The sequence below is a fragment of the Alternaria viburni genome (genome assembly GCF_023758015.1).
Source record: "Alternaria viburni strain BMP 2772 chromosome Unknown scaffold_2, whole genome shotgun sequence".
Classification (NCBI taxonomy): domain Eukaryota; kingdom Fungi; phylum Ascomycota; class Dothideomycetes; order Pleosporales; family Pleosporaceae; genus Alternaria; species Alternaria viburni.
This window is the reverse complement of record NW_026055771.1, coordinates 1,159,790-1,174,962: the sequence shown is the minus strand read 5'-3', so window position 1 is coordinate 1,174,962 and position 15,173 is coordinate 1,159,790. Positions and strand designations below refer to the sequence as shown.

The following is a 15,173-nucleotide window of genomic DNA, read 5'->3' as shown; positions in this document are numbered from 1 at the left end:
TGCGCCAGTCCGGGGTGCGACGCCATGATGTGCGCGCCCTCCCGGTAATGATGCGCGCGCCGGCTTGGATGCGTCGTGACATTCGGCGACGTAGCATGGAAACTCTTCTTCCCGTCCCGCGGACCCTCGATTGCTGTGCATCATTGCTGTAGCGAGCCCTATTGCCCAGTGCACTAGCTTTCTCGTGGCAGTTCGTGCGAAGAGCTACCCATCGTGGCGCAGGCAGCATCTTGGCACTACCCCAGCGCTGCTGAAGAGACAGACACATCTTGCAGGTATCCAGATGATGCCCAACCGGCTTGTGCAGGTGCATTGCGCCCAAGCAGCTTCGACGCTCCATGGCATGCTGACTGGCTGCACCTTCACTCGTCTAATCTTGTAGAGTTTTGCGAACAAGCTCAAAGACCAGAATAGATCCCTGTCCGTCTCGGCAATCTTTGCACTGTCATAGCACCTGCCACCCTGGAACACCTGCCGCCGCCTCCACACGCACTCCTAAGCTGAGAGAAACGAATCCTCCTTTCTCCATACCACTCAACATGGCTGTTTCGTACTTCTGCTGCAGCAATCGAATAAACCTCAGCTCGCTAGTACCGAGCATCGTCTGAGAAGGGAACGCCCAGCAGGCAGCCGTTTCAAGCGCGCATGTACCTGTCGTTCGCGTTGTATACCCGACAATCAACCGCTCATCACTGGCCCCACCATCGCTTCTCGACGATCGTCTCTCGTGCCGGCCTGCCCGAAACTAACACCTCAGCTTGCCCATGGCCCTGGAGCGCCAAACCGCCACGCTCCCACCAGCACAGCCCACTGCCATTCTCCGCGGCCATGCCTCGCACATCCACGCAACTTTGTTTGTTCGCCAGAACAGTCGTTTGTTGACGGGCGACGCAGATGGCTGGGTCGTTCTCTGGAATGTTCAGACGAAGCGACCAACTGCTGTCTGGCCAGCTCACGATGGCCCCATCCTGGGCTTCGCCCAATGGGGAGATGCAAAAATCATAACGTGCGTGTCACTGTAGCAAACCACCAATCACCCAAGAACTAGCCCGCGTCCGCCTGTCGAGCTCTACTAACATCAGACCGCCAACACAGACATGGACGAGACAACAGAATCAGAGTCTGGCGACTTGCACTCGAAGACGAGACAGAGAAACTTTCATCAACATTACCTGAAGATGGGGACCGAGAACGTACACCCAAACCGTGGCTTCTTCATTCGCTTCCCGTCAACACTCTCAACTTCTGCAGTTTCTCCATGGGTTACCAGCATCCTCCAGCGTCCATCGCAGAGAATGATTCCATATTTGTGGCCGTCCCGTCAACGGACGACAAGGTCATCGACGTGTATAGCTTCCCTGGTGAGCTACTCAAGGTCAGGATCCCACAGATACGGACCGTCGAAACAGGCATGGTCATGGCCGTGAGATTTGTTCGTAATAGAGCCACGCAGAGACTTCTCCTGCTCGCAGGGTATGAAGGCGGGGTCACTGCAGCCTTCAAGCTGGCTGAAGAACACCCTGACACGAGCGTAGAGACTGCCCAGCTTGTATACCTCAGTCAACCCCATTCTCAGCCGATTCTGTCATTGGACGCTTCGCCAGAGAGCGACTTCTATTTCACATCCTCGGCAGATGCAATAGTAGCCAAGCATCAGATACCGGAGTTGCCATCCATTCCGGGTAAAGAAGACAACGACCCACCCGTACCGTCTTCAGATCTATTCACAAAGCAAACTGTTGATCAGGCGAGCTCCAAGAAAGCGACACCCAGCGGTCTATCTTCACTGCTTTCGTCGGCCGCACCGCTACCGAAGTTCAAGCCTGCTCTGCCAGTCCAGAAAGTGGTCAACTTACAAGCCCCGTACAAAACAACAGACACCAAACACGCAGGTCAACAGTCGCTCCGTGTCCGCTCGGATGGCAGGCTTCTGATTACCGGTGGTTGGGACTCACGGATCCGCATCTACAGCACCAAGACGCTCAAGGAAGTTGCCGTGCTAAAGTGGCACAAGGAAGGAGTGTACTCCACTGCATTCGGTGAGATTCTTACACAAGATGAGATAGGGTGCGGAGATGGGGCTGTCAACAAGCGGCAAAGAGACCGTGAGGAGCAGTCGAAGCTTAAACACTGGGTCGCTGCAGGAGCTAAAGACGGGAAAGTCAGTTTGTGGGAAGTGTTCTGAGTTGCTGTGTGGTCTTGTCGTGGGATTTGGAGTACGCCGACCGTCCCATGATGACGCATGTATACAAATAGATGTATTGTAGTATAAAGTGGCACGTTAATAGCAATCTACCAAGCAACTTTCAGAGTCGGTGGTGCTGATGGATAGCGAATCGGAGGTGATGGTGCGCCGGCGTGGCTTCCCCACAAGAAGCCGAGGCATAGCGACCGGGGAAGTGGGCCTGCGATGTCACCGTCCATCGTCGCGACGCTTCATGCCTGCTTCACCATGTCGTGGTAACAGTGCCAACGTGGACTGACACGAGATTAAAACACACGAAAAACTCCCTCTCCCGAGATCGATTCCTAGACGCGTCCTTCCCATGCGATACGCGCTGTCCGCCGCACCCTTTCCCTAAGGAGACGCTCCTTGCATATCCCACATCCGCATTCCAATCAGCATGGCCTCCTCAGACGAGGACCGGAAGTCCTCCACCGCGCGCCCCTCTAGCCCAGAACAAGCCCCCGATCTCAGCATCACGGCCGACGACAATGTCTACCTGCACGCAGCTGGCTACAACGAATCGCCCGACCGCGGCCTCATACACAGCTTCGCGCGCTTCCGATCCTCGCCGCTCGACTTCATTCGCGAAGTCTCGCTACACTTCTCAGGGACAGGATGGAGGTCTTTTGACGATCACATTGGACAGCCAGAGTTCTACCCGGGCTTCAGCGAGGATATGAAGGCGAGGGTGTTGAGCAACCCAATGCTCGTCGCCAAAGTGCGCGAGTTGGCGGACAAGAGGGTTGAGGTCGAGGCGAAAGAAGGGCTGTTGGGCGAGGATGCGATGCATGGGGTTGGTGTCGGCGAGAAAGATAAAAAGGCAAAGAGGAGGGTGCAGATTGAGGAATCGCTTATGCAGGTCAGCGAAGGCTGGACGGATTCCATGATCTGCAAGATGGAAAGCAAAGGCTTCATAAGAGGCGCATACTACTTTGCTACACAACTCTTGACAAGAGCATACCACCAGGGCGTCCACGTCTCGAGCGAGGAAGTGCTACGCCTGCGCGCTGTCGCCGAGAAGGCAGCAAAAGACAAGCACTCCATTATCTTCCTTCCGTGTCACCGCTCGCACGTAGACTACGTCTCGCTACAAATCATCTGCTACCGACTCGGGCTTGCCTTGCCCACAGTCGTGGCTGGTGATAACCTCAACTTCCCAGTCGTCGGGTCCTTCCTTCAACACGCCGGCGCTATGTGGATACGAAGGAGCTTCGGGGACGATCAGCTGTACATTACACTTGTACAATCCTACATCGATACCCTGCTGCAATGTGGATACAATCTGGAGTGCTTCGTAGAAGGAGGGAGAAGTCGTACAGGCAAGCTTCTGCCGCCCAAGTTCGGCATACTGAGTTACATGCTCGACAGTATCGCGAGCGGTAGGGTGGAGGACGCGATCATCTGCCCGGTATCGACGCAGTACGATAAGGTCATCGAGGTTGAGTAAGTCTTTCGATCAGCTTGTTCCCATAGGGAAAACTAACACACCCCAGCTCATACATTAGCGAACTCCTCGGTCAACCCAAACCCAAAGAAAACCTCATGGACTTCCTGTCCGCTTCCAGCGTTCTCTCCCTCAAGCTCGGCCGTGTAGACGTCCGTTTCCACGAGCCGTGGTCACTCAAATCCTTCATCACTCAGCAACGCGAACGCTTCTCTAAACTTCCGCAGCAACTCGATACCAAAGACGACCGACTCCGTCTCCTCCGCACACTGGGCTACAAAGTTTTGTCAGAGATCAACGACGTCTCCGTCGTGATGCCCACCGCTCTCGTTGGTACCGTCTTACTGACATTGAGAGGTCGTGGCGTAGGCAAATCAGAACTCATCCGCCGAGTCGAATGGCTTAGCGACCGTGTCAGGGCTCAAGGTGGCCGTGTAGCACATTTTGGGAATCTCCCCACTAGTGTCGTTGTCGACCGCGCTTTAGAAGTTCTGGGACCTGGACTTGTTGGCCTAGTCCCCGGATTACCAGAAGACACATTTTACGCCGTGGATAGGTTCCAACTCTCCTTCTACAGAAACATGACCATTCATCTCTTCATCCTACAAAGCCTGGTCAGCGCAGCACTATACACGCATGTAAAGCAGGGCGGCGGCCCAGAGTATCAACGCATGTCTTACGGCGACCTGCGCGCACAGGTGCACTTCCTCTCGCAGCTCTTCCGGGGAGAGTTTATCTTCCCCACCGAAGGTCTCGATACCAATCTCGCCAAGACACTCGAAGGACTAGAAAAAGACGGTGTCATCACGATGTCACGGTCAAAAACCGAGCTCGGCGAAGAAACCGTGGATTGCGTCGAATTATCACCTGCTGAACGGACCCAAGGACGCGAAAACTATGACTTCTACTGTTTCCTCATCTGGCCGTTTATCGAAGCCGCCTGGCTTGGTGCTATCAGTCTGATGATGCTCACTCCTCCCCTCTCGTCACCCGCTACTATATCACCGTCCTCATGGCTCGACCTCAAGAAAGTCCAAGATCGCGCACAAGTCCTCGGCAAGACTCTCTACCACCAGGGCGACCTTTCCTACTTCGAGGCTGTAAACAAGGAAACACTGAAGAATGCGTATACGCGCTTCCAGGAAGAAGGCATGATTCTTGTTACGAAATCCAAAGACAAGACGCCCGCCACTATCAGACTAGCAGAGGAGTGGACTCCGCAAAGAGGGTCGAACGGTGGCATCATCGCCGATGGTCCATTATGGCGCTTCGCTGAGCGCATTAGTGCTTCGCGAAGAGAAGGCAAGAATCGGCGCGATGGAGCGACAGTTCAGACGAGAGTTCTTGCGCTGGCGGATCTAGTTGGTGAGAAGCTTTGGGAGGATGCAGTGTTTGATAGAAAGGAGTTGGATGGTGATGAGGTGGGTGCTGTCGAAGGGAAGGCAAAGAGCATGCGGAAGAGAGGGAATATGGCGCGACTTTAGCTTGCTTGTTGTATGATTTGTCATGTACTTTAGGTTTGGGAAATATACCATTTGCTTGTTCGTTCCATTTTATGGGTATAAAGATTCCGCTTCTGCTCATGATATTCTCGATCGCTGAAGCTGCTAATCAGAGAGATGAAGCAGGGACCGTGATGCTATTCGCAAGGTTCTATAAGCACAACACATCGCTAATGGTGGTTGTATGTGAGCACAAGGACATACACTCGTATTGTACGATACATTGATAGACAACAGGACGTCTACAGTACACTCGTGATACTTGGTCGTTCCTACCAAACAGCCATGAGTTCTCGTGGAGACCTTACATATGCCTCATCTTACTATCTCGTAGTGCATGTGGCGATCAGAGGTTGCTAAGTCACCCTACTTACCCCAACAGGTGCCGCTCGGCTACCCTCTCACCTCAAGGTGATATTGACGCTAGCGCCACCTCAGTGACTGCGTATGCCCACGAGCTCTATGAAAGCCAAGCTATCAGTGTACTCAGCCATCACTCCTTCATCCTTCCTTGTCAAACCAGGGTTATAACTACTATATTATCTCCCCAGTAAACAAGATAACAACGTTCACGTCTGCTCACGTAAGTCCCGTCTCTTGATTACGCTGTTGATAGCATATTGATAATAAGAGTAGCTACAGCATCGATATGGGCAAGAAGTGCGAGCGTTACGACAAACAGCAGCTTCTTGACATGCTCCAGGAGCAATGCCCCGATGCCATGGCTAAGCTTCCCTCGGCTGATACGTTCATCTTCCAAAATCTTGATGACGGCCCTGGAAAAGCAATGCTTCGTATTGGCACCTGCACCAAAGGAAAGCGCAGCCCAACAACGCACGAGCTTTATGTCCAATGTGGCGGCAAGGCAAAGCCTGAATTGTGGTTTGACATCCAAAACGACTATCAGAGCTTCAACGGCGACGGATTCTTCAAGAATATGGACGGGTGGTACATCTATTCGGACATTCTCAAGGCCGCGATCGCCTTTGTCTTTGTTTACTGCGGCCACAAGGAGAAGTTCTGCGATTTCGGCTTCGGGAATGGCTTCAAGTTGCTGGTCAAAGTACTGAATTATTTGCTCTCTGACGTCGAGGGTGGCGCCGCCTCTAGCAACAACACTGCAGATGCGGGCACTGATACTGCAGAAGCTTCAGATGCGGATGCAAACATGGTCAAAATCCCCGGTGACGACCGCTCTGAAGAGAAGCTGCCCGAGGAATACCCTCAGAAGTCACTGGACAACGTACTCTCTGAGAAACCCAGGAAGAGATCGCTCAGTGTCGAAAGCGATGAACCCGTGGTGCAGAAGAAGCTCCGCGTCGAGTAGGCACTAGCTTCTGCCCTGTGTTACTGTAAGTTGACGAGTCTGATCACAGCTTACCTGGGAGATGCTAACCATTCTCCAGGCTACAGGTTGCGGGGGAAAGCGGTTCATAGCTGAGAAGTTTGCGTGCGAGACTGAAAGTTGGTGAAGCGAGTTGAGATGGGTGGGAAGAAGACATGAATTTTACAGAGGGCTCGCGAGGGGGGCCTCGAGAACTACTCATACTATTAGAGTAGCTCTTACCTTCATGGTTTCCAAAGTCACTGATCACCTTCAAAATCCCTTCTTCCTCTCTTCAGCTCTTTCGTGATGTCACCCTATGCAAGGAAACAAATAGACACTCTGAAGTCTTCATTCATGCCAGATCCTCCGATTTGTTTGCATTCATTGCAGTGTAGTCTGCAAACCTGTTCGGTTTTTCCTTGTCTGAAGGAAGATGGCTATCATGGTTGGTTGGTAAGAACTGCCTAGATTACGATGCGCGTTGAGGTGGGTCTAGACAGAGCATGGCGATTGCAGTCAGAGAATGTAGAGGAACGATTCAGGCTGAATAGAGTCTCTCCGAGGAATCTCAACACATTTCAAATCTCCAGGACTGTTGCTTCGTTTCCGTATTTCTGTGTCATGCCCTTGTAAAGTCTCAATCACGGTCGCTTGGGGGAGATACTAGATAGTCGCAATCGCAAGTCGCGCTTGATACTCAGCCTTCCGGATGTGAAGGTAGTTGCTATACCGTCTCCTGTTCGCGACTTTCAGGCGCGCGACAAGTGACATCACGCAAACACGCGTTCGGCGCTACGCCGAAAACAGGAAGATGCTTGCTTAGCGCGTCACGCTTCCAGCGGGATGATGCGCCCCGCCATCTCAATTCCACGCAAGAAGGATAGTGCAGAACGCCCGTCCGGCAACCATGATGGACTCCGAGGATGTGCTGGATCTGTACGATATCGCCGTGTTACTCAATTACGAAAGGAACACCACGGAACCTCGGCTGCGACACACCAAGTTGAGGGAAGTCGCTTTCCCGGGTACGCAACCGAAGACAGTCGCACTCAGCAGTCCAATCGACCAAGGCTGGAACAACAACGCGTCTACCTGGATCGTATTGGATCAGCAGCAGACCAACGACCCAGACGCTCCAGACCTGCCCACGGAATTCTTGCCCCCGAACAAACGCAAGGATAGCGCGCTCTCCAATGAGCAGCTAGAGACGTTATTCCATCAAGCACGCAATCACGATGGCTGCTACCAGGCGATTAGTCTGCTTCAGATCTTCTTTGCACTGTTCTCCGAAGACACAAAGTTGAAGGTGAGACATGCGCCTAGTGGTAAGCAGCCCGGCATGTCTTATACGACAACAGTCAGTAGACGTGTCATTGTCGAAGAGTCCTTCCGTGACCCAAAGTTCACCACTGCTATCTGCATACTCCCGGAGGGCGCAATGTATGTTAGTGGGCATCAGCCACAACTTCTGCATGCGGTCGTAGGTTTCTCTCCGCTCGATAGCGACACGGTCCAATCGTTCTTCGATCTCTCGTCCATGCAGTTCGGCGATATAGGACGCGGACCTGGGCCGAAGGGAAAGCAGCTGTTCGCTCTGGATACCCCCGAGGAGTTTGCCCTGCGTTTCAGTATGTTGGCTAAGGGTGCAGATCCTAGCAAGAGCGACCGCACTCTAGCGATCAGTGGTACACCTGTAGACGATTGGCTATGGGAAGTGGCGATGAGGACGAAAAAGAGGTGGATGAATAGAGCGACGGAGAAATGGTGTGGTCACTGTGGAGCACCAGGTGCCAAATCCAAGTGTGCTGGATGCGGCGAGGCGTACTATTGCGGCAAGGACCATCAAAAGTTAGCTTGGGGATATCATAAAGGATATTGCGGGAAGCCTTGATGAAAGTTCTGACGAACGCAGAACCTGCAAATTAACGGACATCTCGTAGAACGTCTTAAACTTGGTGGGTCATATAACAGGGGGGGTATAATTCATCAACACTAGAGTTGTACCTAGAGTTGTACTGCACTTCAAATGTACATCCATCTCTCCATCCACTGTACGGCACGCAGTATCAGACTGTGCAAGACAGCACAAAGACATGAACTGCTTTCCAGGACGATGGCCATATCATCCACGACCGAATGCAACACTACTGTACTCACATCCTCCCACTCGGCAACTCATTAATGGTGGCTGGAACTGGCGGCGACATAGCTGGGGAGTACTGCGGTACAGGGCTCACTGGCCCGTCCGAATAGTGCGGGTTCGCCTGCACAGGATTCACAGCACCTGATATTTTCTCCGGCATCGCATAGCCACCCTGCTGCGTAGCATACGCAGACTGAGCATTGGGGTCATAGAAATGTTGCGCGGGTTGCTGTGCGTTCGGATCGTACTGACCGTAGTGCTGTTGGTGTTGAGGCGGTGGAGACGGCATCTGTTGCATGTGTTGCTGAGGGACGGGCTTCTGCTCGTGGTAGTACTGGACACCGGCTGGTGGAGCTTGAGGTGCGGTGGGTGGCTGCTGCATGTTGTTGTTGACGGTGGTATTGTTCTGTTGCTTCTTCTTGCGGCGAAGAAGGAAGAAGACTCCGAGAACTACAGCGGCTAGAAGAGCGACGCCGCCGATTAATCCACCGGCGATTGCGCCTACTGGAGTTGACTTCTTGGAATTGTTGGAATTGTTGGATTCGTTGGAGTTGTTGGAGTCGTTGGAATCTTCGTTACCGGAGGAAGGTGTAAGGTCAAGTGGTGCATCTGAGGGACGACCGGAAGCGGTACGTGAGAGTGGAGTGAAGGACAGAGAGATTGGGGTATTCGAGGATGAGCCAGTGTTAGGGGAGGTTGATGAATCTTGGAAGTGTGTTGTCAGTCAATGCTTCATCAAGGTTAGACAGATTGCATACCTTGGTCTGGGGTGGTTACTAAGATCCTTCCTCCCGTTTCCGTCTTAGCATCGCACCAGTAGTTGGTCAATGGTGAAGGGTCATTGATATCTGTTGCCAGCTCCCAGTAGCTGCAAGTTAAGTTTGAGCCTCCACTGCGATGCCATGTTAGTATACAATATCCAGGCGACCAGGAGCCAGAACGCACCAGAAGACTGATGTAGTCGGATACACAACGTAATCGCTCTCACAAGAAAAGAACTCGCAAAGAGATTCTGGCGCACAGATCTTGTAAAGGCTACCTGATGTTGCGATGACATGACCCTCGTTATTTGCGGTGATGGTGTCATCTAAGACTTCTTAGCAACAATCGAGCAGCCATGTAGGTAATCAATCTTACACAGTGTACTCGAGCCATACATGCCCGTGGAAATATATCCAAGGGTAGTAACATCCCTAACAGCCAGTGCTACAGCTGTTGCAGCAGGGGCGGGCGTGACAGCAGGCGTCGGTGCCCGTATCATAGCAGTGCTCCCATACTTTGCGGAAAAGAGAACGACCAGCAACGAAGAAAGCCTGGTATATGCCATGACGTTTCAGACCCGAGAAATTACAAAACGAGGAACAGAAAGCACCCTTAAGGAAAGAGCAGGGCCCTATAAGCTAAGTACTCATACCTAGGTACGTTGAGCTACGTACAATGAGAAAGACATTGCGCCGTAAGGCGTGCAGCGACCCGCTGGGGCTTGCCGGCTGCGGCCACACATACGAGGAGAGCGTATTGAAGGCTGATCAGCTGAGAATTTGTGCATTTGGGTTCCATGAAAGCGTTCGGTTGGACGTGCTTGTTGTACATGCAGGATTGCTGCAATACTTGCACCACACCTACGCTTTTCCTGCTCATTCTTTCCGTTACTGCATCATCTCAAGCACAGTTGTTCAGTATTTCCACAAGGTGTTCGTCTTGACGCTAGACGCAATGGTGACCGCTGCAGGGACAACGGATGTGTAGCTAGCATGGGGTAGCGAGCTGAAGAAGAAAGAAACAATCCGCCTCGCTTGTGTAGCGCCGCGATAGGCTGTAAACAAGCCGCTTGCAGCCATCACCACCGTGCGCTTTACCTCTTTAATATGAACACCAGGCACGTCGGATGTCTTGGTCGCCAGATAATCTCACCGGAAAGCCATGTGTTGTGCGACGCGGCAGAGTCGCATGTAGATCCCCATCGTGGCCGTGAACTGCCGAGGTAGGGTTTGAGGCGCAATAATTAACAAGCCTTCTCATGTCCCAAATGACAGCTGCAAGTGATGAGCTTGTGCACGATCGTATCGTTGGGAGTCTTTTGGTGTTTGGTGCAAATCGAGGCCTGCAAGCTTTGGTTGCCTACATAGCTTTGAGAACAGGTGCTAGTCGGTCCGAAAGCCCTACACGATGGTCACATTTGGCCCCCAAAAGCTTTAATGAGTCAGTGCCGCGGCAAGCAGATTTCGGTTGGGGGTCCTTAGGGTGGCTTGGAACAGAGTGGGGATAATAGAGGAGTATCTTGCACGTGGGCTTGGAGCCTTCATTACGCTGTCGTTATCTTTTCAGTCGGGTCTATCTCCTCTTGACGCCAGGACATCTAATGTCCATGGCCATCGTCACCACCTCCACCTTGCTCCTCTGGATCCAGCTTGATCAGGGTATCGATACGCATAATCGCAACACACGCCTCCACTGCTGACTTCAATTGCTTGACTTTGCTCATGCTGGGTTCCAGTACACCGGCCTTTAGGCAGTCGTGCACTTTACCGTTTGACAGGTCCAGACCGTAGTTCTTGTAGTTCTTCGACTTGGCCAGCTGCTTTGCGTCTTGCGACGAAGGGTCTGAAGGGTTCACTGTCCGCTGTGAAAGAGCGTGCCGTGATCGGAGGTTGGCGACGAGCTCGGTAGCATCCTTGGCCGCGTTGATGGCAAGTGTCTTAGGAATAGCAAGCAGAGACTGCGCAAAAGCAGCAATGGCCAACTGTTCCCGAGAGCCCTAGATTTATCGTTAGTCACGTTGTAGACATGCAAGGATTGGAGTGACTTACCACTGACGTTGCCCACTCTTCCAAGTAGATGTGCAACGCAGTTTCAACGGCACCTCCACCAGGGACGATGCGGCCGCTCTCGAGGGTTCGCTTCACGGCTGATAATGAGTCGTGTACTGATCGCTCCATCTCGTCCAGAGCGTAGTCGTTCGCACCTCGCAGGATGATGGATGCGGATGAGAAAGCCTTGGTGCCCTTGACCAGAATGCACTCGTCATCGGAAATGCGCTCTTGCGAAACCTCCTCAGCATGGCCAAGGTTTGCTGCCTCAAACTTCTCGTCACCGTTCAGATCAGAAAGGGTGCTGACCAGGGTTGCACCGGTCGCCTTCGCTATCCTTCGCAGATCCTCCTTCTTACACCTTCGCACAGCCATGGCACCCTTCTCAACGAAGTGCTTGAGGCAGAGGTCGTCGATACCCTTTGTAGTCATGATGACGTTGGCGCCAGCCTTCAAGATCATCTCAATGCGCTCGGTGACAATGCCAGCTTCGCGCTCTCGGATCTTCTCTAGCTGCTCCGGGTCGTCGATGGTGATGTGAACACCCAACTTCATGCGCTCCTTCTGCAAGTTGATGTCCAAGCAGGCAATCTTGGCGTCGGTGATGCGCGTCTTCATGGCTTGCGAGGCGACCGTGCAGTTGAGAGCGTAGCCCTTGACCAGTATCGACTGAGTCGCGCTTTGACCATGTGCCTTGAGGATGTTGACAGCCTTTACAGGGTATTTGACCTCGCCCTTGTTGTTTGTCATCTTGACAGCAGTCATGCCGTCTACCACCATGTTGGCGAAGAAGTCGGAGTCGGAGCCGATGATCTTGCTGGACATGGACGTCTTCGCGATGTTGACTAGCGAGTCCCGACCGAGCGCATCGACCTTGGTGCTGATGTTCTCGTTCATGTACTTGACCGCCTCCCTCAGCGCCAGCCTGTAGCCTGTGATGATGGTGGTGGGGTGGATTTTGTTCTTCATGAGCTCGTTCGCTCTCCGCAGCAGCTCAGCCGCTATTATGACGACGGAGGTTGTGCCATCTCCGACTTCCTTGTCTTGTTGTTGGGCCAGGTCGACGAGGATTTTGCCTGCGGGGTGCTCGATATCCAGCAAACTGAGGATGGTAGCGCCGTCGTTGGTTACGGTAACGTCACCGATGTCGTCGACCATCATCTTGTCAAGACCCGAGGGTCCAAAGGACGACTTGACGACATTCGAGATCGCTTGGGTCGCGAGGACGTTTTGGTCGCGAATGTCCTGGCCGCTGATTTTCTGGCCGCCGAGGACTGCACGTGTTAGCTTTTTGCGGCGGTCTTGTTAGCTTCGGCGGCTTACACAGAGTTCCTCCGCTACGTGACTGCTCGAAGATTCCTGCCATTGTGTCGGGTGATAGCTGTTCTGCTTCGTTGTTGCTGCCTCTACGCGGTCCAGAAAATCTCCAGCAATGCCCGCCCGCGTCGGCGACGGCGAATGGTAGCTCCGCCCGTGAATCGCGCTAGTCTGGACCCCTGCGCCGATGACTCGGCCCTCCACACATTTGGCTGTCGACTCACACGAGACTGCAACGAGCCGACTCTGTCTTAGCTTTACGTGACTCTAGAGTGCTCTCGCCTTATATTGTTTGGGTTCCCCACCGTCTCTTTAACTTGCCATAACTCAATTGCACGTAAGTAGTCCCAAGTCGCGTCTTGATACCCCGCCTGCCCCACCAACTCACCCTGTTTACAAATGGGTTTGGCTAGAATATCTATACGACCGCGATTTCACTACCTTTTCATCCATTAGTACTCGTGAAGATATCTCTTGCGAGACGCTGACAGCTTTGTATAGCACCTTCCCAACATGGCTGAAGCCACAGCTGCCGATGGCAAGATGAAGGATCTTTCCATCTCTGAGACCAAGAAGAGCAAGAAGGATGGTAACCCCCAGAAAGCTGCGAAGAAGCCTCAGCAACAGAAGAAGAAGGTAGGTCTATGCGGCGACACTGAACATTCGACACCATGCGCGATACTAATCAGGCCACAGATCGAAGGTTCAGCGCTGATTGGTATCGATGTCGCAAAGGAGGTCGACTTGGGAGACTGGTACCAACAGGTTATTACGAAGGGACAAATGATCTCCTACTACGACGTAGCCGGGTGCTATATCCTCGAGCCCTCCTCGTACGCCATTTGGGAGAACATCAAGTCCTGGTTCGACAGCCAGATCAAGACGCTCAAAGTCCGAAACGCATACTTTCCCATTTTCATCAGCGCGGATAACTTGGAGCGAGAGAAGGAGCATGTGGAAGGTTTCGCCGCCGAGGTCGCGTGGGTGACCAAGGGCGGAAAATCTGACCTGGAGAAGCCCGTCGCTGTGCGCCCTACTTCCGAAACAGCCATGTACCCCTACTTCGCGCGCAAGATCCAGTCGCATCGCGATCTTCCCCTGAAGCTGAACCAGTGGAACAACGTCGTTCGGTGGGAGTTCAAGCGTTAGTACTGACCTATTGTTTTCTTCCGCAGTGTCTAATCTATGTCCAGATCCCATGCCCTTCATCCGATCGCGCGAGTTCCTCTGGCAAGAAGGCCACACCGCACATCTTACCCAGAAGGAAGCGAGCGATGAGGTTCTCCAGATCCTGGACTGGTACTCTGATGTGTACCAGAAGCTGCTTGCCGTTCCGGTCGTGAAGGGAACGAAGACTGTCAACGAGAAGTTCCCCGGAGCCGACTACACTACCACCGTCGAAGGTTTCATTCCCGCTACTGGTCGCGGTATTCAGGCTGCAACATCCCATGCTCTCGGTCAACATTTCTCAAAGATGTTCAACATCACAGTCGAGGACCCCACCGCCAAGGAAGCTGGAAAGTCGGAACACGTCCACGTGTGGCAGAACTCATGGGGTCTGACTACACGTTCGATCGGTGTCATGATTCTGACTCACGGAGACAACCGAGGTCTTGTCATTCCTCCCAGAGTGGCTGAGATCCAAGTTGTTGTCATTCCTGTGGGAGTCACCGCCAAGTACGTTTATCACTGATGACTCAACTATGGCAATGCTAACGAAACCAGGATGTCTGCTGAGGCTAAGGAGGACCTTTACAGCAAGGTCAAGAAGATTCATGACGATCTTACCGAGGCTGGTGTTCGCGTTGAGACCGACTACCGTGAGGGCTACTCTCCCGGCTGGAAGTTCAACGACTGGGAGTTGAAGGGTATTCCTCTGCGAATCGAATTCGGCCCCAAGGATGCTGAGAAGGGTATTGTCACCACATCTCGTCGCGACATCGATGACAAGGACGCCGCACGTGGTACCATCAATGTCGACAGCATCGCACAAGAAGTCCCCAAGTTACTCGAGCAGATCCAGGAAGACATGTTCAACAAGGCTGACAAGGCATACCGGGACCACCGCATCCAGCTTACCAACTGGGATGACTTTGTCCCTACCTTGAACGGCAAGAACGTTGTCCTGGTTCCCCACTGTGAGGGCGACAAGTGCGAAGATGAGGTGAAGGCGAAGAGCGCACGGAGTGCGTTGGGCGATGGCGTTGCGGAAGATAAGCAGGCTCCTGCCATGGGTGCAAAGAGTTTGTGCATTCCTTTTGAGCAGCCCGAGGGTATTGAGCCTGGCAAGACCAAGTGCATCAACCCCGACTGTCAGACTCCCGCCAAGCAGTGGATCTTGTTCGGACGGAGTTACTAGTGGATTGACACCTCAGGAAGTGTATTGTTTCTTCGAGCATTCGG

At 53.0% G+C, this 15,173-nt stretch overlaps 7 protein-coding genes across 7 annotated transcripts; 5 read left to right on the top strand and 2 right to left on the bottom strand.

Moving 5' to 3' along the window:
- Positions 1-764: 764 nt before the first annotated feature.
- On the top strand, positions 765-2,185 carry J4E79_001342 (uncharacterized protein; the record flags this gene model as incomplete). Its single annotated transcript, XM_049350252.1, has 2 exons — positions 765-1,006; positions 1,120-2,185. 2 exons carry the CDS (start codon positions 765-767, stop codon positions 2,183-2,185), a joined length of 1,308 nt encoding a protein of 435 aa, XP_049215411.1.
- A 439-nt stretch (positions 2,186-2,624) lies between these two features.
- Positions 2,625-5,155, top strand: J4E79_001341 (uncharacterized protein; the record flags this gene model as incomplete). The annotated part of the gene is made up of 2 exons (XM_049350251.1): positions 2,625-3,670; positions 3,721-5,155. 2 exons carry the CDS (start codon positions 2,625-2,627, stop codon positions 5,153-5,155), a joined length of 2,481 nt encoding a protein of 826 aa, XP_049215410.1.
- Positions 5,156-5,822: 667 nt separating this feature from the next.
- J4E79_001340 (uncharacterized protein) lies at positions 5,823-6,500 on the top strand (the record flags this gene model as incomplete). Its single annotated transcript, XM_049350250.1, has 1 exon — positions 5,823-6,500. The coding sequence occupies one exon, from the start codon at positions 5,823-5,825 to the stop codon at positions 6,498-6,500; it is 678 nt and encodes a 225-aa protein (XP_049215409.1).
- A 907-nt stretch (positions 6,501-7,407) lies between these two features.
- J4E79_001339 (uncharacterized protein) lies at positions 7,408-8,426 on the top strand (the record flags this gene model as incomplete). The annotated part of the gene is made up of 2 exons (XM_049350249.1): positions 7,408-8,128; positions 8,413-8,426. 2 exons carry the CDS (start codon positions 7,408-7,410, stop codon positions 8,424-8,426), a joined length of 735 nt encoding a protein of 244 aa, XP_049215408.1.
- Positions 8,427-8,653: 227 nt separating this feature from the next.
- On the bottom strand, positions 8,654-9,802 carry J4E79_001338 (uncharacterized protein; the record flags this gene model as incomplete). Its single annotated transcript, XM_049350248.1, has 2 exons — positions 8,654-9,252; positions 9,781-9,802. The coding sequence occupies 2 exons, from the start codon at positions 9,800-9,802 to the stop codon at positions 8,654-8,656; spliced, it is 621 nt and encodes a 206-aa protein (XP_049215407.1).
- Positions 9,803-11,002: 1,200 nt separating this feature from the next.
- On the bottom strand, positions 11,003-12,819 carry CCT1 (T-complex protein 1 subunit alpha; the record flags this gene model as incomplete). Its single annotated transcript, XM_049350247.1, has 3 exons — positions 11,003-11,401; positions 11,454-12,727; positions 12,777-12,819. The coding sequence occupies 3 exons, from the start codon at positions 12,817-12,819 to the stop codon at positions 11,003-11,005; spliced, it is 1,716 nt and encodes a 571-aa protein (XP_049215406.1).
- Positions 12,820-13,283: 464 nt separating this feature from the next.
- Positions 13,284-15,129, top strand: J4E79_001336 (uncharacterized protein; the record flags this gene model as incomplete). The annotated part of the gene is made up of 4 exons (XM_049350246.1): positions 13,284-13,406; positions 13,467-13,914; positions 13,964-14,447; positions 14,496-15,129. 4 exons carry the CDS (start codon positions 13,284-13,286, stop codon positions 15,127-15,129), a joined length of 1,689 nt encoding a protein of 562 aa, XP_049215405.1.
- Between the last annotated feature and the right edge of the window lie 44 nt (positions 15,130-15,173).